The sequence below is a fragment of the Colletotrichum abscissum genome, assembly GCF_030869225.1.
Source record: "Colletotrichum abscissum strain IMI 504890 chromosome Unknown Scaffold_14.1, whole genome shotgun sequence".
Classification (NCBI taxonomy): domain Eukaryota; kingdom Fungi; phylum Ascomycota; class Sordariomycetes; order Glomerellales; family Glomerellaceae; genus Colletotrichum; species Colletotrichum abscissum.
Genome location: NW_026850032.1, coordinates 323,694 through 347,292, shown reverse-complemented (window position 1 = coordinate 347,292; position 23,599 = coordinate 323,694). Strand labels below are relative to the sequence as shown.

The following is a 23,599-nucleotide window of genomic DNA, read 5'->3' as shown; positions in this document are numbered from 1 at the left end:
GGCCTTAACTCCCCGTTTCCTTCCCTAACCCCCGATCCTAGTCTGCGAACTCAAGCCTGCGCCCCTCGCTTCCAAGTCTCCTGCGACGCAATGTCCTGATGAACATAGATGACGGGCCTGCTACCTCTGGGAGCCTCGGCTCCTGGCGAGAACTGACACTTTGTCGTCAGCTCGGCGCGCTCGAGGTCCACAACGGAGGTATTGTCGCCAAGCTTGTCATACGTTCGACGGGGGTGGCGGATGCTGTGGCCGCCGCTGCTGCTCGTCAAGTCCTTGAGATTGATCTGGCCGCCCTTGTCCGTTGACGGGTTCGTCAGCTTGGAGCCGAATTTGGAGACGGCCGGCTTGACATAGGTCTTGAAGAGAGGACCCAGGGTCGGCAGACATGCGATGATGATCCCGATCCAGAGCTCGAGGAGACTGACGAGGCCAATGTCGTGCAGGTTGTAGACAAAGTCGAGGTCACCGATGGTGGTGACCGTGTTGACTAGACGCCAAATCATGATTGCGATAGTTCTGGCATATAAAAGTTAGCTACTGCCTAGGGCTATGTAGAGAGAAGAGAAGGAGACAACTTACGCAAAACCCATGCCAAACATGGCGCTGACGGCGATCTTGTTCCTAAGGGGCATCTGAAGACCCCAGAGTGCCGGCATCGGCAGTGCGGTCATGGCGATGTCGACGACGATGTTGATGGTCACCGAGACGAGCTGGTCGACAGTGATATCGCGGCAGTGACCACCTTCGACCGGCGCCCACTGCTGAGACATGGGCGAGCATCTACTCATGAAGAGGATAAGGAACGCGACACCGTAGGCTCCCGTCACGCCCATGAGAATATGCGACCAGCGCTTGAACTTTGCCGTGGAAAAGATTCTAGTGTACAGCCACAAGATGGCCATCTTGATGAAGACGGTTCCCAGAAGCCATGTAACACCACTGGCGAGGATGAGCTGTAAGAGAGCAAGTGTTAGAGATGGTTCAAGTAGATGGAATGAGATGTCTAACTTGCCTTGAACTGAACAGCATACTCATCCAGAGTCAACTCATTGGTGTGTTTGCCCAAGCCGTTGTAAATGGCCCAAATGACAACACCCTCTAGCGCAACAATGTTGGCCTGCCATGGTCAGTCCTGTATCAAAGAAGGTAGGAGTGATGGGCTTACAAAGGCGAAGATGATCATCCCGTCATCCCAATAGAATGATCTCCTCATCACCCTCGCTGACCAAGCTCGCAGACATAAAAACGAAGCATCGACAACGGTGAAGACAACAATCCAAACTAAGAGGCTAATGCCTCTGGAGCCGGCACCAGGCATAATGGGCGAAATGTGTTTCTGCTCTTCAAAGTGTGCAATGCAATTGGGCCCAGTCAGTCTGGTTTACTGCCTTAGCTTCGAATGCCAACAAGCAATGAGAGAGAGTTTCCGGATACCAGCCCGATAGACATCCGCCCTCGCGGCACAGCACGCGCGGGGGATGCCTTCATCTCTTATGGGGGGTGCGGGAACGACGCTCATCGCATCGAGAAGCCGCTGGGTGCCATGCCGCCACCCTGCCTTGCCTCTCCTTCCTCTCACACACACTCTCTTTTACTCTCATCCCACAAAGACGAAACGTGGTTCCCGCGTCTATCAATCACGGCCAGGAATCCCCAAAAAAGAAGTGGACGAAAGGGTGAGCTAGACGATGAGACACAAGTCGATGTCACCCTACTCTGCGGTAGTTCCCAGCTTATTGGTGTGTCTGCCGGCCACTTTGATACTAGTTTGAGAATGAGAGTGAGAGATGGCCATGCAAGTATGACAGAATGTACTTTGCACTACTTCGCCGAACCATGCTTCCCTCCCTCTTCGTCTCCTCCTCCTGCACGTAACCCAGTAGGTAAGCCTGCCTGGCGAGGCTTCTGCTCATCTGATCGAAGGGAGACAAGATGGGATGACATGATTCAGTAGGAGTGTTCTGAACTTCCGCGCTTGCATGACACTGCATTCTTTCATCCCATTCCTCCCCACTCACACTCTAACACTTACCACTTTCTGGTCACTGTGCAGGCTTGCAAGCAGCGATAGTTGAATAGTAATAGACAATGGTTCGTGGCAGTCGTCGTCTTTTAGGACCAACCACCCGCCTGGTGTTGCTGCACGTGTGGGTAATATCGATAGGGAACCATGCTCTTCCCACATGACTGTCCTCTTCTCAGATGTGATCGGGAACTCGTCATGTACGTGATAGAGAAACTCCACAGCCTCATTAACCCTCAAGGATTTGCCAAGTTACAACTTACCAGTCCCAAAGTCTTGTCCGGTCTAACGAGGGTCCTCCCTCCCCATGGTATGATGGGACTCTGAGAAGACTTGGCCTCCCCGCTCTACCATTTTCATTGCAGGGGTTCAACCGTTCCCCAGTCTATTCAAGAGTCTCGAGGTGTGGGGTGAGTTTCAAAGTGGAGTTTCTGCAAGTTGATATATCAAACTTTCAGAGACCCTTGTCAACGGGCCATACATAGCAGACCGAGTCCCACAGAAACCACAAAAGCAACCATGTGAAAGACAAAGACTGTCTTCAGCAAAGCAGCACCTGCCACCTACCGCTGCGCCGCGCATTTGTTAACCCGTTTGGATGCAATGCTTCCCACCACGGGGGTTGTCTGGCAGTCTGCACCTTCTACTAGGGGGGGAAGAGTGCATACGTTGCCTTACCTTGACGGCCATGGTGATGTTGCAACGAGGCTTACGTTTATCCCGCTTCCGGTGATTATGCAAGGCACAGGTGTCAGTTTGTTGCTCAATCTCAGGTTTCACCAAAGTCCCCGAGTTGCTGGTGGGGAATGCTCGTTCTTACTGAGTAGCTTGTCTACCGGTCAGCTATCTGCATCCTTCATGAGAAGATGAGCAGGCAACATCGCCGTCCAACCAACCAACCGGTTAGTCAGAGCCATGGCGTCTTCAACGGTGCGAGCTGCGCCGCAACGCTGCATATCACGGAGTTTGTAAACAAAATCCCGAACTTTTGAGTCTTAGCTCAGCTCAATGAGGGAGAGAGGGGGGGATAAAAAGACAGGGCCTAGCTCGCGATAGCTCGAGACTGTTTCTGGCATTCCCGTTACCTACCCCACGCTTCACTCAATCTATCCATACATCCAGCATCGCTCTCTGGCTTCGCTGAAATCTTGTATCTCGCCACTTCCAAGGCTGACGCTACATACTCCCGTTCTCGGCTCGACCATTTCTCCTTCTTCTCGGTATCCCAATCCAATATCGCTCAAAGGAGTCAAGATGCAACCCCCTCTGCCCTCCGTCACGCCGACATGGCGCAACGACACCTACGAGGCTATCTCGCCCTCCCGCCCGGAGCTCAGCGCGGCGGGGAAGACGATCATCGTGGCAGGCGCGGTAAGTTCTACGATATCCAATTTTCTCTCCCTTTCCCCTGGTTGTGAATATCGACCCTCGCCCAGCCCCCCGTCCACGGCCCCTCTGTGATGACCTCTCGCCTCCGAATATGCCTGGCCATGATCCAAAAAGATCGGAGCTTTTGGCCCTCCCCCGTCACAACTCTATATCGCGCCAGTTCTGTGTCCGCAATATATCTGTACGGGTACCTTACTTACCTAGGAACCTCTCTGTTGACGCTGTGTCCTTCTCTTGATAGGGTAGTGGAATCGGCCGAGAGACCGCCCTGGCCTTTGCTGCTGCCGGGGCCGCTCGAGTCAGTCTCCTGGGCCGCACAGAGGCCGCCATAGCCGAGACGGCCGCCTCCTTGCCGTCGTCTGTGCAGAGTGATGTTCACGCCGTGGACATCACTGACGAACAGACGTTGATCAAGGTGGCAGCCGCGATCGGCAAGTGGGATATTCTTGTTTTGGCCTCTGGCTATGTGTCCAGCCCGTCGCCCGTCGCAGGGTCGGCTACCGATGACTGGTGGCAGAGTTTTGAGGTAAATCAGACTACCCTTAACGACGATAATTTTCTGTCTCTCTCTCTCTACACAAGTCGGTAGCGAGAAAGAGATAGAGAGACAGGGAGTGAAAGTGAATGAGAGGGCCCGAGCACTTACACCGACCTGACAGACAAACACCAAAGGAACATACCTCGTCAGCAAGGTGTTCCTCCCCACGGCGAACCCTTCGCATGCGTCCGTCGTCGCACTTACTACCGGCACAACGGCGTTGCCGGCAGTCGCCTTGCCTGGTCTGTCCGCCTACATGGCGTCCAAGCTAGCTCAAACGAAAATCATCGAGTTCCTAGCGGCGGAAAACCCGAACATCTTCGCGGTAACCCTTCACCCGGGCATGGTCGAGACCGACATCTTCACCAAGAGTGGCGCCAAGGCCGAAGCTCTCCCCATGGATAAAGGTGCAGTTCCATTGTCTTTTTCATACTAGGCTACGACCCTTCCCTCCCCTGTCCACCCATCTGCCCAGATTTCCCTCTCCGTCCCGACACTCCCCTCCACTCGCTTCCTCTCCATCCCCTTCATAACAACCCTGCTTCTCCTTCCCGTTGCAGCTCTAGCGGGCCGAACAAGGTGCTGACATCCCGCGCGCTGGCTTGCAGTCCAACTCCCTGCCCACTTCACGGTGTGGCTAGCAAGTCCCGAGGCGGCGTTCCTCAATGGTCGTACTGTTTGGGCCAACTGGGACGTCGAAGAGCTCAAAAAGGGTACCGGCGCGATCCAATCTGGTCAGCTGCTGACCAGCGGTATCAATGGATGGCCATACACTAGCCTTGCTTGAGATAGCTCCGGAATAGACGATAGCAACCTCATAGGTAGCTCACCATGTTCGCCCAGAGATAGTCCAATATATCAATGTTCTTACGTATGAATAATAGGGCCTCGGCATTGGAGATACATTTGTTGAACACTGGGTAGAAATAGATGAAAAATGATACGATTTGCTTCTTGGTTACCTTGGCTAAACTCTAAGTGACTACATACTTAATTTGTCTAAACATAGTATAGTCACCTCAACTCGAAACACAGCGACAGGGGACCCGGATTAGAGGTGAACTGATCCCTCACGTCGTCAAAGACTCGGTTGCCCGTCTCTCCTGGTGCGAGGCGGAAATGGTACTTCTTCACAAGTCTGGCAACAACAAATCTCATAGTGTCGGTGGCCAGGAAACGGCCAAGACAGCTGTGGTGACCTGCAAGAGACGGATTAGTCGACCAAAAGCTATCATATAGCAGACAAAAGACAAAGATCGCCATACCTGTTCCAAATGGCGCAAAAGCTGCAACATTGCGGATCATCTCTGGCCGCGTACTCCATCGCTCAGGGATGAACTCGTTGGCGCGCTCGAAGCAGTCCTCCCCTGTAGATAATGTGTGAGCTGAGAACTGACGAAAGCAACCCTCTATGAATTTACTTACTTCGGGATATAACGTGACGCGGGGCAATGATTGTCGTGTCGGGCGGGATGAATGTCCCACCGATCGTGGCCCCGTTCTCCGTCGTCTTCCTGGCCCCGCCGGTGAGAAGGGCTGGGTACAAGCGGAGACCTTCGTTGATGACAGCATTGAGGTGCGGGAGGCTCGTGAGAGTCTTGAGGTTGGTAGCATCGACGTCTCTCAATTCTTCATAGACCTTCTCGGCGTGCTCAGGGTGCTTAGCCAACTCGCAGAAGATACCAATCAAGGCAGCAGCCGTCGGCTCGCTGTATGTTTGTCAATAAATGAGCGCCCACGAGATTGGAGAAATCGACTTGCCTTCCAGCAACAATTGCGAGCAAGCTGTCGCCATAAAGCCATGGCAAACGATCCTTGAGCTCAGTCTGGCCGTCGTTCAGCTCCATCAAGTAGTAGGCGAGATCAGGAATGGCTGGCTTAGGAGTTCCTTCATCAAGTCTAACACGCATCTGTTGCTCACACCAGGCGACCATGTCGAACCAGTCCTTGAGAACGCTGATTCGCGGTCCCAGCTTGAAGCCGACCTGGATGAGCCATGGAGCAGGGCTGAACGGTCCGAGCAGCGAGAGAGCACGCTGCAGCCGCACGATAATGTGGTGCCACTGCTGCTGGTGCAGCATATCAAACGACTTGCTAAAGACAAAGTCTCCCATGACATCAAACCCGAACCAAAAGAACAGGTTCCGCACTTCCGAAGCAACGTGCGCTTTGGCATCCGCCTCGATGCAGACGTCCAGCTGCTCAATATACTTGAGAATCTTTGACTCGTGTTGAACAAGGGCTGTTGTGCGGTACGGCTCGTTAGAGATAGGCTCATGATTCCGAAGATCTATGGGGTAAATACCTTGTGCCGAGAATCCACGGTTCCATTCACGCCGTCTGGCAGCATGAATGGGCTTGATTCGTGTTGTCACAAGCGCACGATCGGGGTGCAGAATGTCGTACCACTCAGACTTGATGCATTCAGACCGGGGACCATCTACAGCCATGAAGACTCCTGGGTGGAAAACAGTGATTTCACTGGGCCCTGGCTAACTTATCAACAGAGAGTTCAGACAAGTTTGTTTCGGATGGCTACTTACCTGTCCTCACGAAGTCTCCATACTGCTCATGTAAATCCTCCAAGAGCAGATGATTTTTGCAGCCTCTGCAGGCCCAGACGTGCCACAGCTTGGTGACTCGGGCATACCATGGGCCTTTGAAGCCAGCAGTTGACAAACGATGGGAGTAGGATCTGTAGAGGATGATGCTGGTAAAAAGTCCAGGCAGGTAACCAGCGGATAGTATCAAGAGAGAGTGACATAGATCACCAACAACTGAGCCCTTGTAGTAACGGCTGAGAGCCGCGAAACAAGAGAACAGCCAGAAGTGACCCAGAGCAATCTGAGGAGCCTGTACATGCCATTCTCCGTGAATAAAAATGCCGAAGTGAACGGCGACGCCACAAAAGAGTCCGAGGACATAGACCAGGACGGCTTGGTAACTTGAATCGAGAAGAACACTCATGATGAAGTTTGTGTGTTGCACTTGGTTACTTCCATCAAGCTCGAGGCGCTCTTCTCTTGAAGTCTACCGCCGATAACTCGTCCTGAGCCCGGAATCGATAAACATCCGCCAGTCGAGCAGTCAACGAAACCTGACATGATGCCTAGTGCCATCCACGGCTGGGTCCAGTCCATCCCTCGACAATCTGTCGTGAGTTACCTGAGGGGTAACAGCATGCCACAGGAACTGACTAGTGTCCAACAACTGGGATGTAATCCAGCACGCGTCGTAACGTCTTCCATTCTATCCTAGAGGCCGTACTCGTTGATCAAAGGTACATAGATGAATATCGCGCCGCGGTGATCATGGGTCATCCCGATAACCTTGATATCCGGATACCGACTGGGTTGTCCCTTGACGGTCGTTGACCGGGGTCCAGGGAAGTGAGAGGGTCTACGTCCCAAACTGTCATACCCCTGATGCAGAAACAAAGTCGTAAGGATGCAACCCTGCAGTGGAACCTGCTTGAACGGTACCGGAAACGGTTGGCCGGCTCAGTGTCGTATGTTGATGCAATACGGCCGCCCGCGGGGGAGATGCCGGATGAGCGCTCGGCGCTACGGCGACTAATGCTTTGCCGCAATCCTACACAATCTTAGACGTCTCGGGCTCGGAATCCTGCCATGATTTAACAGTGACCGAAGTTCCAACGAAGTCTTTTGCTTTTGCAGAATCACTCGTATCGCATTACTCATCATACCGTCTCTCAAAATGGCTGCAAAATACGACTTTATCATCGTGGGTGGCGGCGTCGCCGGCTTAGTAGTTGCCACTCGTCTGTCCGAGATCCCAGATGTCCAGGTCCTAGTGCTGGAGGCGGGCGAAGACCAAACGGCAGACCCTCGAGTCAATATTCCCGCACTGGGTCCCAGTCTTGTCAAGACGCCGTCTGACTGGCAGTTCCGAACGGTGCCCCAAGTAAGTGTTTCTCAGACAGCAGCTGCTTTTTGGGAGTCCGGTTTACTGATAGAGAAGTGCTTGCAGGATGGCCTAGGTGGTCGTGAGATTGCTGTCCCTCAAGGTCGTCTCCTTGGCGGCTCAGGTGCACTCAATGGCCTCTCCTTTACCATCACCACCCGGTCCAACGTTGAGGCGTGGGCCAGCTTGGGCAACCCCAGCTGGGACTGGCCTACGTTCAACGAAGCCTCCAAGAAGGCCTACTCCATCGCTTCTGGTGAGGGCACAGGGCCACTGAAGTTGTCTCTGCCGGACAACGTCGAGTCTTTCTGGCCCAAAATCTGGCAAGATACGATCCGTAGTCTAGGCTTCCCGGATTCTTGTGACCCCTTAAGTGGGCAGGGAGTCGGCAGCAGTCTCACACCGGACACTATAGACCCGGAGACAAAGCAGAGGAGTTACGCCGGCAGCGCGTATCTACAGTCGGCAAAGTCTAGATCCAACTTGACGGTTGTGACCGGAGCGTTGGTAGAGAAGATTGTCTTCAGATCAGAGGCTGGCGAAATTGTTGCCGATGGCGTTCAATACACCAAGGATGGGGAGACGACAACAGCAACAGCACAGAAGGAGGTTGTGTTGACTGCTGGCACCCTCAACTCGCCACGGATTCTTGAGCTATCCGGTGTTGGAAACGGGGAGCTTCTTCGTAAACTCGGCATCGAGGTCGTTCTCGACAACCCGCATGTCGGCGAAAACCTGCAGAACCACGTCATGGTCGGCGCAAGCTTTGAGGTCCTTCCAGAGCTCGACACCATGGATGGCATCATTCGTCAGGAACCGGCTGCCGTCGGAGCTGCGATGGAGGCATATGGTAAGGGCACTGGACCGTTCTCGAGAAGCGGCACTGTAGCGACTGCACAGCTTCCTCTGCCCGCTGGCAAGGATATCACTCAACTTCTTGACAAGTTGAGCGGCCCCAACACAAGCGCGACGCCAGAGTTCACAAAGGCCCTCGAGGCATACGTGCGATCCGTCCTGACGTCGTCTTCGGAACCGTCGGGGTACTATCTGTCGTTGCCGGGATTCGCATTGTTCAGCGGAGACGGAACTATGGCAGCACCACCGCCTGGCGAGGAAAAGTACTTCACAATAGCGCTGCTCCTCGCTCATCCCCTGTCGCGAGGGTCAAGTCATATCACTTCTGCGTCCCTTGAATCGCCCGCGGTCGCCATCGACCCCGCGTACCTATCCCATCCATTCGACGTCGAGGTTCTGGCCAGACATATCCAGCTCCTGGAGAAGATCGCCGCAAGCGAGCCGCTCCGCAGTCAACTGAAGCCGAGCGGAAAGCGCAACCCTGTCAACGCCTTGACAGACCTCGAGGAAGCCAAAGAGTTTGTGCGTAAGACAGCAGTTGGCGCTCATCACTTCACGGGTACTTGCTCCATGATGCCTAGGGAGCTTGGTGGAGTGGTAGATGAGAAGCTCCGGGTGCATGGAATCCGTGGCTTGCGGGTGGCTGATGCTTCCATTGTGCCCATTACAGTGCGTGCCAACCCTCAGGCAACCGTTTATGGCATCGCCGAGCGGGCTGCCGATTTGATCAAGTCGAGTCTATAGGCGCCATTTGTAATGAATAGGGTGTAAGGCCTCGAGTTGTACATTCAAGTTGGAAGTATCATAGCAACGAAGAATTTCGGTGAAATCGAGTTCTATCCCTGAGTGGGATGGAAGCAGGGATCATGAGGTGGTGAGCGCAGCAATTGGGTTTTGAACAGGTACTTCGAAAGCCATGATTGATAAACAGACTTCGCTGCAGAAACATCGTCCATGGTGTCAAATGTCATCGTAGTCGCATCAAGGTTGTAGTTTGTTTTGGGGTAAGAATGTCACCGAAGAATGTCACTACACATTGATGGGCGGCTTGCGGCAAATGGCCCGCTGGTTGGCGGATGCTTCCCTTGAACGCGTTCCTATCGCGCTTTTAATGGATAAAGTACCGGTACTTCCTCCACCCCACCGGGACCACCCAAACAAATGTACCTTGCCAGGAAGCTACACGTGACGGCGAGCTCACCTCGCGTCCTCCAACCCGGCCGCGTCGCTAACAATTTCGCGTCAAAATCGCCTTCACCTTTCGTAATTGCCTGCAGGCTACACCCACACCGGTCTTTCTGCGCAAACAACACTCCGACAGCAAACCTCAGAATATCGTCCTGCGTATGCCCTGACATCGACTCCGACGCACGCCAGCTCTTTAGCTCTTCTCAATTGCATGCCTCACTCGATTGCCCACCATGGCTGAACAGGCAAAGGGCTTGTTCGCAGAATGTACCTTCGCCTTTGTGCCGAGTGCCCACCTAGCTCCCAAAGAAATCAGCGAGTATGCCGGCATTGTTGAAGGTCGTGGCGGCACGGTCCTCGACCCAAGACGCGATGGCTCCCTCAGACTCGAAGCGGTTTCTCACATCATCTCCAATACCATCGACTTTCCCCAGTTCACCGAGACCCAGGCCTTTATGATCCCAGTCGTCAATACCGACTGGATCAAGGCATCAGTCAAGAAGAACAAGCAGGCACAGGTCCGGCCATACTCTCCCGATCCACGCATGTTCTTTTCCAAGGTCATCCTCACAACTGCTGGTCTGCCTGAAATCGACAAGGAGACCATCATTGGTGCTACGCTGGCTATGGGCGGCATGGAAGGCGCCGATGTGACACGACAGACCACTCATATCTGCGCTCTGACTACGGAAGATCCTAAATGTGTCATCGCCAATGAGAAGGGTCTCAATTGCAAGATTGTATTGCCCCACTGGTAAGTCTGTAAAGTCCTTATGCTTCGAGCCACCTCTTACACATACACTAGGTTCGAAGATTGCTTCAAGCTTGGCAAACGTATACCCGAAGGCCCCTATCTGCTCCCCAATCCCGAAATTCTTAGCCACGATGAGAACCAAGGCGAAGTGCAAGCTCCCACATACGACCAGCTCAACGGGGCGACCTCAACAAACCCCAACCATCTCAGTGATGGCCCGAGAAAACCAGCCACAATATTTCGGGATAAGGATGTCATGCTTTCATGGGATCTCAGCATTACTCCACGATCACTGGAAGCTGTGAAGCAACTCATCAACAATGGCGGTGGCAAGGTGGTCGACAATGTTGACGATTGCGACTACTTTATTTGCCAGTATCGTGACGGGGAACAGTACATCAAGGCTGCTCAGTCAGGGAAGGACATTGGCAATCTCTCGTGGCTTTACCACCTCATAACGCATAATGAATGGACGTCTCCGCTCCGCCGTCTACTTCACTACCCGGTTCCCAGAAATGGCATCCCCGGATTCGAAGGTCTCAAGATTTGTCTCTCCAACTACGGCGGTGACGCTCGCATATACCTCGAAAATCTGATCAAGGCGACCGGCGCCACATACACCAAGACGATGAAGGCCGAGAATACACACCTCATCACAGCAAGGAGCAGCAGTGAGAAATATGAGGCGGCCAAGGATTGGAACATCGAGACGGTCAACCACCTGTGGATCGAAGAGAGTTACGCCAAGTGTGAGATGCAGAGGGTTACTGTCCCCAAATACTCTCATTTCCCCGTTCGCACGAACCTGGGCGAGGTAATCGGGCAGACCTTCTTTGATGAGTATTGCTTGCGAGAAACGTACTACCCAGGTGGTGGAGAGGGCTTGTCGCCCCAAGCGACACGGAAGCGCAAGATCCTTGAAGCTGCTCAGGAGAACTCGTACTTGCATGGGCCTGCTGAAGGGGTTGTGATTGGCAGACAAGAGGACAAGAGTGAAGAGGCTATCGACGACAGCTTCATGACGCCTATACGCCCTAAGAAAGGCGGCCGCGGAAAGGAGAATGATACCCCCTCGGAAATGTCGACTGGAGGCCGAAGCGCCAAAAGCAAGGCTTTGACCAACCTACAACGCATCGCCCCCGATATTGCGCTGTACGAGAAGGAGAAGAAGCGCAGCAAGGATAAGCAGGGCCCATGGGGTGGTAAGCGTGCCGCAGACCAAATCGACAGAGAAAGGGGTCGCACATCAAGCCCAGCCCAGGCAATGGAAGTGGATGAGGAGGATGAAGATTCAAGGCCTTCCAAGAAGCGGAAATCATTACGTCCAGATGTGGAGATGAGGATCGTGCTGACGGGCTTCACGAGATGGGTTAATGCCAAGTCCAAGGAGGATACAGAGAGGGTAAGTCTTTTGAATTCCTTTCTTTCTGCCGGGCTAACAGTTCGCAGAGAAAACTCCGCGACATGGGAATCATGATAGTACAAGACGACAAGCCGTGCGACTATCTCGCCGCTCCCCACATGGTACGGACTGTCAAGTTCCTCAAAACCCTGGCCAAAGGGCCTACCGTCCTATCGTCCAACTTCATCGACGAGGCTCTCGAGAGAGGCGAGGTTCCTGACCCCGACGACTTCCTCCTAAAGGACGAGGAAAACGAAGCCAAGTTTGGCGTCAAGCTCGAGACGGCAGTCTCGCGTGCGAGAGCGAATCTCGGGAAGCTGTTGTGGACAGTCCCCGTGTACTGTACTAACAACATCTGCAACGGACCCGAAAGCTACAAAGCTATCGCTGAGGCCAATGGAGCCATGTTCAAGTTGTATCGCGCGCGCAGCGGCACGACCATCAAGCCGACGACGGAAGAGGAGGACGGAGGGGCGCCGCCAGAGCCTGTCTATCTTCTCAGCTCCAATAGTGCCGACGAGCGGTCCCTCTGGCCCAAGTTTGAGGAGATGGCGCGCAAGGGCCATATGGAGCCACGCATCGTCGCAGCGGACTGGCTATTGGATGTCGCCATGAAGCAGCAAGTCTCCTTTGACGAGAAGTACCTCGCCAAGAACTTTTTCCAAAAGAGCCTGTGATGTTCGTTTCGCTCAGCTTGATGGCTAAAGGTAGTTGGTAACTTTGGATTGTACATGTATACATGGGATGGCATGGAGTTGTGCTGCTTTCGGGGTGAAGACCTTGGGACTTGGTGTTTGTTTACGACCCGGCTCGAGGAATAATGTGTCAACGTGGTATGTCTAGTTAGAGATTCGCAAAACAAGGAGACCAATGTCTCGTCGTGTTATAGCATCATGAAGAGGTAGAAGAGAGAGCGAGATCAAAAGAACTTTACACCCTGCGAGTCCTCTTGTCCAAAAATCTGGGCCTTGCCGCGCTTTACCAGGATTTGTAGCGCTTTGGACAGAAGATCCGGATCGAGGCCGTGGAAGTCTGTACGCGCATGGAATCGTTCTCAGCTCACGGGTCCAATCATCACATTGCGAGAGAAGAGAGAAGTTGTTTGTGCCCACCTGTGCCCCTGGTACTCTCGCCCTCTGTAAGCTCATACAGCGTCAGCACGACGCCCTTTTGCGCCGTCTCGTCGATCCACCCCTCGATCGCGGCGGCCCACTCGTCGGGCGTGCGCCAGTAGACCCAAAAGACGTCGGTGCTGGCCGGTAAAGGTTCCGCGCGGCCGTTCTTGCGCATGAACTCGAGGACTTCGCGCGCGTCGGCCAGGCTGAGGCGCTTGTTGAGCGTCTTGTTGTGGAAGAGCTCCTCTGGCGCGCCGGCGGCGGAGGATGTTGCGGTCGCGGGGGAGAAGGTTGTCGGTTCGTTTAGGGGAGAGGACTCGTTGTGGTTCGGGAGGGCGTGCGGGAGGGCGGAGGAGGAGGCGGAGGGGATGGCGGCGCCGAGGGAGAGCTTGAAGAGGCGGTGGTGGCGGCAGTAGGAGAGGATTAGGTCGGACCATTTGACGAGTTGGGCGTGGTGGGTTGTTAGGTTTGTTTGGCGGGTGAAGAAGGGGGGGAAGGAGTATTCCCTGGGGAAGGGGAATGGGGAGGCTGTCGCTGCTGCCATTGTGTGGTGGTGGTTTGACTGCGGGTGGTGATGATTGATGTTGGAGCTTTGGAGCTTCTTGTCGCGAAGAAGCGTCCCTTCCAGTGTGAGCATCGAGGGGTTTCCCATGGTGGGGTAGGGATTTGCGGGCGGTGGAGTTGCCGGGTGTGGTCAGAGCTCGCCGTTGCGGGGGCCGATGGATTAGTGGAGCACAAGGTGTTCTCCGGCTTTTTGATCCAGGACGAGGTTGCCCGCTTAAACGGAGCAAGCTCACGACACATCCTCTCCTGGTAGTCATATGGAGGCCTTATGGTAAATTGTAGGTCGTGGACTTTTTAATGATCAGTTCGTTGCACTTTAAGCCCGAAACTCGACCATCCATCTAAAATACCTATATCCTCAATCCTATTGTTAGTCGTCGAGCCAATCCATGGTCAAGGCTCAACGCATTACAAGTCATAGCTGTCTCTGTTGTATATTACCTATTGTGACCCTTCTTCTAGGCAAGGCATTCTATGACTTTCTTGATAAAAGGCGATACTATCCTTCTGCCAACTGTGAGGTTTACTCATCCTTCGTTGTAAGGGTCAGATGAACTGAGCCCTTAGTTTTCACTAAATCATGCTCTTGATTCTCGTTTTGAGAGTATCAAAGTCTGAGCTTGGCACGCACATGGAAAAATCATATCATATTATTTGATGGAAACTACCTTAGATCTCGTATATGACCTGACTGCGAGAGTGATTCTTGACCTAATACTCGAATGTCCGAGTGAGGGTCATGAGGCCCGTAGGTTGCCTAGAAGCTACCCACCATGCAATATCCCTATCCCGCCAACGTCCAAGAAAGGCTTTCGACGCCTTGAGAAGCCATTGGCTTTCTTGGGACGCCGCCTTAGCCCACAGCTATCTTCCCTCCCATCCTCTGTGAGGCTCCGTGATACACCATAAACCGGGTCATCCAAGTACGTCTCCCATCCACAACTCCTTTCCTCTCGCCCTCTCGTCCTAACGCAACGAATAGAAGCCCAGATCGTGCCATGCTTCTCCGTTCTACGTCAACCATTCTCAAACAAGGGTTACGTAGGCATTGAGAACCTCGCAGGTTCGAACAGCTGAGATTTTGCACTGTTGCAGCCATTTCTAGCGTGAGAGACCATGGAATCTCGATTATTGGTATCGAAATGACATTTGAGAGTATTTTTTAACGGTGTCAGTATTGATCAAAGTCGGTTTCCACGGCCCTTTCATGTATAATCCTGATGGGACATCGCTCCTTATCACCTGATGGCGTGGACACTAAAGTATCGGTTTTGCTGGATCCTTTCGACTCTAAATAGTTTTGTAAATGGAAAACCGAGAAAAGGCTGACAGGTAGCTGGATGCGTAACACCAACTTGCTCGCCCTGTGCAAACCATTCCTTGACACCTAATCCTTCCCATCGACAGGTCCCAGCGACGAGTAGAAACCTTTGCCTCGACAGAATCAAACAGTCTGTTCATGATATCACCTACAGCAAGGAAACACTCCATGGCTCCGATGGCAAGAGCTTATTACGTTTAGCTCGTGCGTAAAGTCAAGGCTGATTCATTTTTGCTCTTTTCCCGAGGTAGTACTGAACGCCCCACGATCGCAGCTTCACTACTCACACGGCCATGTCTCACTGACCAGGTGAGCTCTCACGTAGGATAGTAGGCTTTCGGCCTTCCTGGTCTTCCCCCAGGATGCTTCATAATTTCATATTGCTAATCGCAAGTGTAAAACCCAGTCGTTGATATCACCCACGTAAAAACTGCTCATTCTGCTTCGAGCATTGCTGGGAATACACTAAACCCACATTCACCAAAGCTCTGAATGCATATCGCATCTAGCCACTACCTTGGTCTCATCAGGCATCCAGTCGCCTCTTTCACGATTCCCCCGGAGATGTGTCCTCTCCCACAGAAACCCCGACTCGCAAACCCAGCTCTGCAAAGACAGTGAACATAATCGAGAGGACAGTATTCAGCTTCTGAAGTGATTGATCATGCCAAGTAAGAGGAGTCAATCGTCAGCAAACTGACGAAACCTCATAGACACATGGTCCCTGCATTGATATCCTCTCGCACTACATCTCGAAAGTCTAGCAGGCTTTCGTAGGTTGTACCTGAATCGGATCTGATAGGTCGATACAACTTTCCCCCTTCACCACAAAACCAATCGAACGAGAAGTTGTTGTTCAAGGCACATACCCTTCTGCTAGCACAGGACGAGTTTAACCCATCACAACCCAAGCCTACGATTTGGTCACCAATCCACCATCGGCAACAGTCCGCTCACCAACCCTCACCTCGGTGAAGGCCCGTCAACTCTTCGACCCCAGACCCCAGCAGACCCATTACCTTTTACCTAAAAATGGAGAGATTCTCGGTGCTCAAACCCCGACCATGCCCGAGACCCAGAGCCGCCCCATGTCTCCATCAAACGCACCTCGGGATTTCCACCCGCGAACCAGCGACCCAGCGGCGCCAAAAAAAAGTTTCGCGAAGACGAACGACCGACCACATCCTTCAACAGCAATTCATGATTCGCCTGTATCATTCGCTACCGCGTTGTATGCAGGCAGCAAATCCCTTTCGATTCCCGAGCCCCCTCGAGCTCGATCTACGACTACAGAGACCCAATCTGGGGCCCAATTTCCCTAATGCATCCCCAAATCCTCTCACGCGTCCTTAAAACCCCCCAATCACTCCCCAGGATTTCCCCCTTTCTGGGTCCCGTCGTCTCCGGTACCAGCGAGCCGGCAGACAAGTTCTTCAGCCCGAGTCCGAGGACGAGAACGAAGCCATTGAGATCATGGACGGCCCATAGATGTTGTATACACGGCCGCAGAGGTGAAAGCGACGCTGGCGAGAATGGTATAGTCAGTACGGGATATTACACGTGCAAAACGGTTCGTCGCACGCCGCAGCAGCAGCGGGAGCTTCGCGCGAGGCCCAAACCCCTCAATTCTTCCTCCAATCAGCGCCCCACGCCCGCTTCTGACATCATGCCGAGCGCCGGCGCGAAGCTCCAGCTGGGGCCGCCGCTGCTGCAGCACATGTCCGTCCGAAATTTGTCGTCGCAGCGGCGGGCAACACAGACGACAAAGACGACCCTGGGAAATAATGCCACGGCAGAGGCTAACAAGGGCAACGGTGTTCGTGCGGCTGGAATAGACGCAAGAGCTTCACAAGACGAACAGTCTACCAAGAACACCTCGTCTCATTCAAAGTCTCAGTCCCCCGCCGTTCGTGCTACCACCACCAATACCACCAACCAGCCTCCTCGTGGGACGGCATATTTAGCTAGACAGTCAGTCATCGTCCACACACAAGAACCACAACCTATACCTGCACACACACATATCCTACTCCCGAGTTCTATCGCCTCGTGCTCCATCGCGAAATCCACGATCCCGACTTGTTCCCGTCTCCCCCCGTACCCGCCCCGCCTCCCACGCCGGCTCCTACGGCCCCCTTTGCTTTTGCGCGTGCTTGCAGAAACAAATCCCGTACAACCCCAGGGGCGCTGTCGATTTTGCTCTTCTCTCCGCGTGATACCCCCCGTGGTCCCCCCGACCCTCCTCGTTCCCCATTGAAGTCCCCAGAGCCCCAGCTTGCTTAGTCTTTAGCTTCTTCTTCTCTTCCTCGGCCCCTCTCTTGTCTCCGTTACCTTTTCCCTCAAGATACCCCTTGTATTTCCTCTCTTTGCGTCTCACTCTCACTCCTACTCCCCTTCTGTCCTCCTCTTCCTCTCCCTCCTCTTCTTGACTTACCAACAACCTACCACCACAGCAGCGGCGGCACCGACAACACAATGGCCGAGACGAGAGAAACCAAGCGCCCGCGCGTGGCCGCAGACCCGGCCGAACACCTCCCAGCCGGCATCACAGAGACCCAAGAAGAACTCAAAGAACATTGGTTCGTAGGCAGCATAGATCAAGGCACGACCTCGACTCGCTTCCTCATCTTCAACGGCCTCGGTGACCCTGTGGCAAGCCACCAGATCGAGTTTGAGAACCACTACCCGCACTCGGGCTGGCACGAGCACGACCCCCTCGAGCTCCTCTCCTCCGTCGAAGAATGCGTCGAAAAGGCAATGGCCCAGTTCGCTGAACAAGGCTACTCCGCTGCCAACATCCGTGGCGTCGGCATCACCAACCAGCGCGAGACCACCGTCCTCTGGGACGTCCGCACCGGCGAACCCCTCCACCATGCCGTTGTCTGGCCCGACACCCGTACCACCTCCCTCGTCCGCGAACTCCGCGCCCGCCCCGGCGCAGACGCTCTCCAGGACCTGTGCGGTCTGCCCCTGTCCACCTACCCTTCCTCCGTCAAGCTCCGCTGGCTCCTCGACAACGTCCCCTCCGTCCGCGAAGCCTACGATGCGGGCCACCTCGCCTTCGGCACCGTCGACTCCTGGCTCATCTACCGCCTCAATGGCGGCGCAGACAAGGGCGACGACGCGATTCACGTCACCGACTCGACGAACGCCAGCCGCACAATGTTCATGAACCTCCGCACCCTCAAGTACGACGACACCCTCCTCTCCTTCTTCGGTATCGACCAATCCAAGATCCATCTCCCCAAGATCGTCCCCTCCTCCGACCCGACCGCCTTCGGCTCCTTTGCTCGCGGCGTCCTCAAGGGCGTGCCCATCGCGGGCTGCTTGGGTGACCAATCCTCCGCCCTCGTCGGCCAGTGCGGCTTCTCCCCGGGCCAGGCAAAGAACACGTACGGTACGGGCTGCTTCCTGTTGTATAATGTTGGCGAGGAGCCCGTCATATCCAAGTCGGGTCTGCTGGCTACCGTCGCGTACGATTTCGGCAAGGGTAGAAAGCCCGTGTACGCCCTCGAGGGCAGCATCGCAGTCGCAGGCTCGGGCGTCAAGTTCCTCGTCAAGAACCTTTCTTTCGTGGAAGACTCGTCTCGCATCTCGGAGCTGGCCGAGACCGTACCTGATAACGGCGGCGTCGTCTTCGTGACGGCATTTAGCGGCCTCTTTGCGCCATACTGGATCGACGACGCAAAGGGAACTCTGTGTAAGTCATTATCTCCCAATCAACACCCCTTACCTTACTAACATGCCCAAAACAGTCGGCATCACAGCCCATACCCAAAAGGGCCACATCGCCCGCGCGACCCTCGAAGCGACATGCTACCAGACAAAAGCCATCCTCGACGCCATGGCCAACGACTCGGGCCACGCCCTCGAGAACCTCGCCGTCGACGGCGGCCTCTCCAACTCAGACCTCTGCATGCAGTCCCAGGCCGACATCAGCGGCATCCGCGTCGACCGCCCCGCCATGCGCGAGACGACGGCCCTCGGCGCCGCCATCGCCGCCGGCCTCGCGCTGGGCGTCTGGGACGAGCTCGAGGACCTCAAGCACGTCAACCAGAACGGGCGTAAGATCTTTACGCCCGCGCTCGACAGGGAGACGAGCCAAAAGATGTTCAAAAAGTGGGAGCAGGCTGTCGAGATGTCGAGGGGTTGGGTGCGTGGTAATGCGGAGTAGAAAAGTGTAGAAAGCATGTGGGTTTGAAGATTTTGTCCGGAGTACTTGGAAATACAGAAAAGGAGAAAGAAGCCTATTTTTATTTTATTTTTTTGGATGGTGGTATGATATTGGGGGAAAGTTGGTTTCGTTTAGACAGGATACCTATCAAGTCAGCTTCTTGTCTTGCTTGCCTTTCGCACCCACTCACCCATCCACACGGGGAAGGCGCAAATGTGATCCGTCATCTCAGGTATCCCTCCACCCCTCCTTCCCCCCACATCAAATCACGAGATACTCGCATGACATGCGCATGAGCAACACGACGAATTGTCACCATCTTCAAAGCACGTTCGCGGTCTCAAATTCAGAGGTATCATCTTTATTCTCATCTGTCTCACAGATGACCCCACGGTCGGGAGTCTTCCATGTCCACGGCACATCGAGGGAGATATCCTCCAAGCTGGGTGACAGCCCTCGACACCGTTCGTACGAAATTGGGGACCATCATCTTTCCCAAACGCAAAAAAGTAAGTAAAACATCGCAAAGCCAAGTGCTTTTCTGTGCTCGCCAAATGATTTCCCCCTGCCGACGCCAGCCAAAAATGTAGTGTTTGGTTTCCGCCCCCGTTTCTTGAAGTGTGAAGACTCATGAGTGGAGTGGTGAATCGTATCGCAACTTGAAATTAGAAAGTCGATAAGAACAGGCGTGCAGACAAGAAGTGTGAAGAGCGCGGACCCTCAGAGTGTTCGTCCAGGCCCGGGTATAGTGTTTTTTTCCGGTTGTTCGGTTCCGGTTTTACATGATGATGGCGGGGATGTCAACGTTGGCCTTGATGCTCTTGTGGGGGAGAATGCTGCCACCGTTGACGTAGATCTCGTCGCCAATAGTCACGTCGTCGCCGAGGACAGTGACGTTCTCAAGACGAGCCCACTTGCCAACAGTGCTGTTCCAACCGACAATAGTGCTCTTAACCCACGCATGATCCTTGACCTTGGAACCGGGCAGCAGAACGCAACGCTGAAGACGGCAGCCGTCGCCAATAACGACGTTGGGGCCGACCGTCACGTTGGGTCCAATCTTGCAGTGCTTGCCAATCTTGGCAGAGGGGTCAATCAGAACGTTGCCGCCGTGGACATAAGGCTCTGAGGGGGAGGCAAGCTCCTTGGAACCCTGCTTAGTGAGGGAAGTGAGGTACAAGCAGGTGCCGGTAAGGAAGTCCTTGGGCTGACCGACGTCCATCCAGAAGCCGGGGAGATCAAAGCTGTGCAGCTGACCATCCTTGACGATGGCGGGGAAGGTCTCCTTCTCGATCGAGGTGGGGCGAAGCTCAATGCGCTTGAGAACACTGGTGTTGAGGATGTACATGCCGGCGTTGATGCGGTTGCCAACAAACTCGACGGGCTTCTCGACGAAACGGTCGATCTTGGTGGGGTGATTAGGCTTGTGGACAACGACACCGTACTTGCTAGGCTCCTCGACCTTGGTGACCACAATGGTGCCCTCATCGCCATGGTTCTTGTGGAACTCGGCCAAGTCCTTGAAGGGGAAGTCGCAGATGACATCCGAGTTCAAGACGAAGAAGGGGGTGTCGTCCTTGGCAAGAATGCTCTCGGCCAGCTTCAAGGGACCAGCGGTATCGAGGGGCTCGGTCTCGACGGAGAAGGTGATGTTCAAGCCGAACCTCTTCTCGTACTATGGATGGAGGAAGTCAGTATTTATTATGGTAGTTGCAGAGGGGAAGCTCATGGAAAGACCCACCTCTGCCAAGTGCTTCTCCATAACCTCGGGGCGGTAGTTGACAGCGAGGACAACATCGGTGACGCCAGCAGCAGCAAGAGCCTCGATCTGGTGCTCAATCATGGGCTTGTTCGCGAACTCGACCAGGGGCTTGGGGAGGGTGAGGGTCTGCGCATTGGAAATACCAGGTCAGTAACATATTCGATCAGTGTGGAAGGTACAGCAGCCGCTGGCAGAAATCTGCTGCTGCTGTATGCTGTGTTCAAGCTAGGGAGAGGAATGAACGTACCAGAGGGCGAAGACGAGTGCCGAAGCCGCCGACGAGAATAATGGCTGTTCGAGCAAGTTAGCAAGTTTGCGTCACTGCCGACCACATATTGCGCCTGCCGCCGGCCAGCCTCGAGTATCGCAGATCGATGGGCAAGGCTGGGACTGGGGCGGGCTGAAGCGCATGTAGCTGTTCGTATGGGGCAAGTGCTTACCCTTCATGTTGATGGTATTGGAGTTGAAGGGTTAGGTGATGGTTTGATATCGTTGTGCGACGCAGAGAAAGGAAGACGTGGTAGCTTCCGTGGGTGAGGTGCGTATGTAAACGAGTGTGTGAAGAGTTGAAAGAGGGAAGAGGTTCTCTTGGCCTGGTCGGTGTGACTGAATTTGGCAACAAGGGGAAGCTGCGCTTTTTCGGAGAGGAGGACAGGCGTGTATTTGGTTGAGGTGACCAAAGGGGTAGCTCTTGCAGTTCCAGAAATGGACGATTAGAAGGTTGTTAAAACAGAGAGAGACAGGAGTGCCTTTTCTCGAAAAGGGTATACAATGGAATCCTGCTTGTGGAAAGTAGAACCCGAAGATGGGAAAGTGGAAGAAGACCTTTTGGGAGGAGAAAGTTGCAAAAGGCAAGAGGTTGAGCGAGTGCAGTGAAGGAAGCCACGAGGGGAGTTCAGAAAGTTGGGATGGGGAAAAAAGGGAGGTCAGAGGTCCACGGTTGGTCAGTGGTCAGTGGTCACAGATGGGAAGGCAGAAAGAGCAGGAGAGACGCGAAAAGAGGCGCAGGGTGGTGAGGGAGAAGGCACCTTCAAAAATGACACGACATCTGTACCCCCCAAGGTCCCGGTCAATTGCAAGCTGCAAGTCACTCAACACTGCGTTTTCTATGGTACGGTACTTTGACCGGGCTGCCTGCGATAGCAATCAATTGGGGGCAGCACAGCAAGAAGCACAGGGCACTCAAAGGGGGGAAAGAGAAGGGGCCCAGGGGCGGAATGGGGGGTTCGAACGGGTACACTAACGGGCGGGATTAGCACCAACATGCTGGGCTGCAAAGTGTCTGGCATTTTGATACGTTGTTCTAGACTTTTTTATACCTATCCCAATCAGAGCCATTCACCATTCCACGTTGCCTGCCCGGATGGACTAGATAACTTGGCGATGCTCGAACTCTGACGTTCCAATTATAGCCTAGAGACAGAAATATTCTTGTAGCTGGATGAGGTACTCGAGAGATTTGAGGTTGTTGATTACCAAAGGAAGGTAGGACTGTTCAACGTTCTTTCCTGGTTCATCGAAATTCAGGGTACGTAGACCGGAAGACGTACCGTCCCATGGCCAATGCGGAATCCCATCCAATGGCCTCCCTCCTCTCCCCGTGCGCAGCTCACCCATGTGATCCCATCGTCCAATCCCATCCCGTCAACTAGAGTGGGGCTCCGAGGCGAGAGGAGGGAAAAAAAAGAAGAAGTCGCAAAGTCCAGGGAAGGAAAGGACCATGCTGCCATGCAACAACGCTACGCCGCAACGCCCAGCCCAGCCCCAAGCTCAGGCAAGGCCCAGCTGTCAGGGGCTGCCACCCATCACTTTCTCCAGCTTTTCGACTTTCGCTCCCGTCCTACCGAGTACGCTCCTCTACTCTATCTGTACAAAGCATCGATTTTCAAACTCAAAAAAACCACTATCCGCACGAAAGCACGAGCACAGCCGACGAGACTACAGAAACAGCTACATACAAGCACGAAAACACACATACCCTCCCGGCGATCCGTGTGTGGGGATAAGTACCGGGACTCCCTACTAGGTACACCATCACAAGTTCACAACACGTTCGGCAATGGAAGAGGCACTATACTCGGCCCTCCGAGCCTTTCCAGGTTCTCAATGGCCGCAACAGAGAGAAAAAAGTGGAGGTGTAGCTGTACGATGGGGACTTTGAGGACTCGACGTTCCAGTTCGAGATTGCGGCGACTCGTCGGCCCCAATGGCAACATAGCTCCTGGCGCATAGCACATTGCATTGGCACACAAGCACATCACCTCATCCCGCCAAACACATTCGAGTTTCCGCGAGGCCTCGTCAACCCAGCCTTACCCCCAATTTCCCCTGCCGAGATTGACGAATTTGCCCATGCCTGCCCTCCGCCCTCCCTTGCTTGTCGCTGCCGCTCGCAGTCTCGTCTTCAAACTCCAAGCCAATTGACGGTGCACAGCATCTTTACCATCCTTAGGGGAGAGACGTCAAAACGGTAGACCGTCGTACGCCGCAAGCCGATACTGGACCGCCCGTATGAAGTCCGCATCTGGACGTGCCGCGGGGGCCACTGTCTCTAGAGTCTGGCTCGCTCGAAACCTAGACTGCAAGGGCT

At 54.1% G+C, this 23,599-nt stretch overlaps 9 protein-coding genes across 9 annotated transcripts; 5 read left to right on the top strand and 4 right to left on the bottom strand.

Annotated features, from left to right (window-relative positions):
- Window positions 1–50: 50 nt before the first annotated feature.
- CABS01_06701 (uncharacterized protein) lies at window positions 51–1,318 on the bottom strand (the record flags this gene model as incomplete). The annotated part of the gene is made up of 4 exons (XM_060540066.1): window positions 51–516; window positions 580–953; window positions 1,025–1,117; window positions 1,166–1,318. The coding sequence occupies 4 exons, from the start codon at window positions 1,316–1,318 to the stop codon at window positions 51–53; spliced, it is 1,086 nt and encodes a 361-aa protein (XP_060403750.1).
- A 1,959-nt stretch (window positions 1,319–3,277) lies between these two features.
- Window positions 3,278–4,737, top strand: CABS01_06700 (short chain dehydrogenase; the record flags this gene model as incomplete). The annotated part of the gene is made up of 4 exons (XM_060540065.1): window positions 3,278–3,394; window positions 3,654–3,938; window positions 4,072–4,357; window positions 4,559–4,737. The coding sequence occupies 4 exons, from the start codon at window positions 3,278–3,280 to the stop codon at window positions 4,735–4,737; spliced, it is 867 nt and encodes a 288-aa protein (XP_060403749.1).
- A 227-nt stretch (window positions 4,738–4,964) lies between these two features.
- On the bottom strand, window positions 4,965–6,917 carry CABS01_06699 (cytochrome P450; the record flags this gene model as incomplete). The annotated part of the gene is made up of 5 exons (XM_060540064.1): window positions 4,965–5,149; window positions 5,216–5,317; window positions 5,376–5,655; window positions 5,723–6,438; window positions 6,494–6,917. The coding sequence occupies 5 exons, from the start codon at window positions 6,915–6,917 to the stop codon at window positions 4,965–4,967; spliced, it is 1,707 nt and encodes a 568-aa protein (XP_060403748.1).
- Window positions 6,918–7,667: 750 nt separating this feature from the next.
- CABS01_06698 (GMC oxidoreductase) lies at window positions 7,668–9,473 on the top strand (the record flags this gene model as incomplete). The annotated part of the gene is made up of 1 exon (XM_060540063.1): window positions 7,668–9,473. The coding sequence occupies one exon, from the start codon at window positions 7,668–7,670 to the stop codon at window positions 9,471–9,473; it is 1,806 nt and encodes a 601-aa protein (XP_060403747.1).
- A 677-nt stretch (window positions 9,474–10,150) lies between these two features.
- Window positions 10,151–12,750, top strand: CABS01_06697 (BRCA1 C Terminus domain-containing protein; the record flags this gene model as incomplete). Its single annotated transcript, XM_060540062.1, has 3 exons — window positions 10,151–10,671; window positions 10,723–12,073; window positions 12,121–12,750. The coding sequence occupies 3 exons, from the start codon at window positions 10,151–10,153 to the stop codon at window positions 12,748–12,750; spliced, it is 2,502 nt and encodes an 833-aa protein (XP_060403746.1).
- Window positions 12,751–12,992: 242 nt separating this feature from the next.
- On the bottom strand, window positions 12,993–13,840 carry CABS01_06696 (ESCRT-II complex subunit; the record flags this gene model as incomplete). The annotated part of the gene is made up of 2 exons (XM_060540061.1): window positions 12,993–13,105; window positions 13,186–13,840. 2 exons carry the CDS (start codon window positions 13,838–13,840, stop codon window positions 12,993–12,995), a joined length of 768 nt encoding a protein of 255 aa, XP_060403745.1.
- A 2,554-nt stretch (window positions 13,841–16,394) lies between these two features.
- On the top strand, window positions 16,395–19,247 carry CABS01_06695 (glycerol kinase; the record flags this gene model as incomplete). Its single annotated transcript, XM_060540060.1, has 3 exons — window positions 16,395–17,044; window positions 17,527–18,773; window positions 18,829–19,247. 3 exons carry the CDS (start codon window positions 16,395–16,397, stop codon window positions 19,245–19,247), a joined length of 2,316 nt encoding a protein of 771 aa, XP_060403744.1.
- A 778-nt stretch (window positions 19,248–20,025) lies between these two features.
- On the bottom strand, window positions 20,026–21,456 carry CABS01_06694 (mannose-1-phosphate guanyltransferase; the record flags this gene model as incomplete). The annotated part of the gene is made up of 4 exons (XM_060540059.1): window positions 20,026–20,922; window positions 20,989–21,135; window positions 21,257–21,300; window positions 21,450–21,456. 4 exons carry the CDS (start codon window positions 21,454–21,456, stop codon window positions 20,026–20,028), a joined length of 1,095 nt encoding a protein of 364 aa, XP_060403743.1.
- Window positions 21,457–22,572: 1,116 nt separating this feature from the next.
- Window positions 22,573–23,241, top strand: CABS01_06693 (uncharacterized protein; the record flags this gene model as incomplete). Its single annotated transcript, XM_060540058.1, has 1 exon — window positions 22,573–23,241. One exon carries the CDS (start codon window positions 22,573–22,575, stop codon window positions 23,239–23,241), a length of 669 nt encoding a protein of 222 aa, XP_060403742.1.
- Window positions 23,242–23,599: the final 358 nt, after the last annotated feature.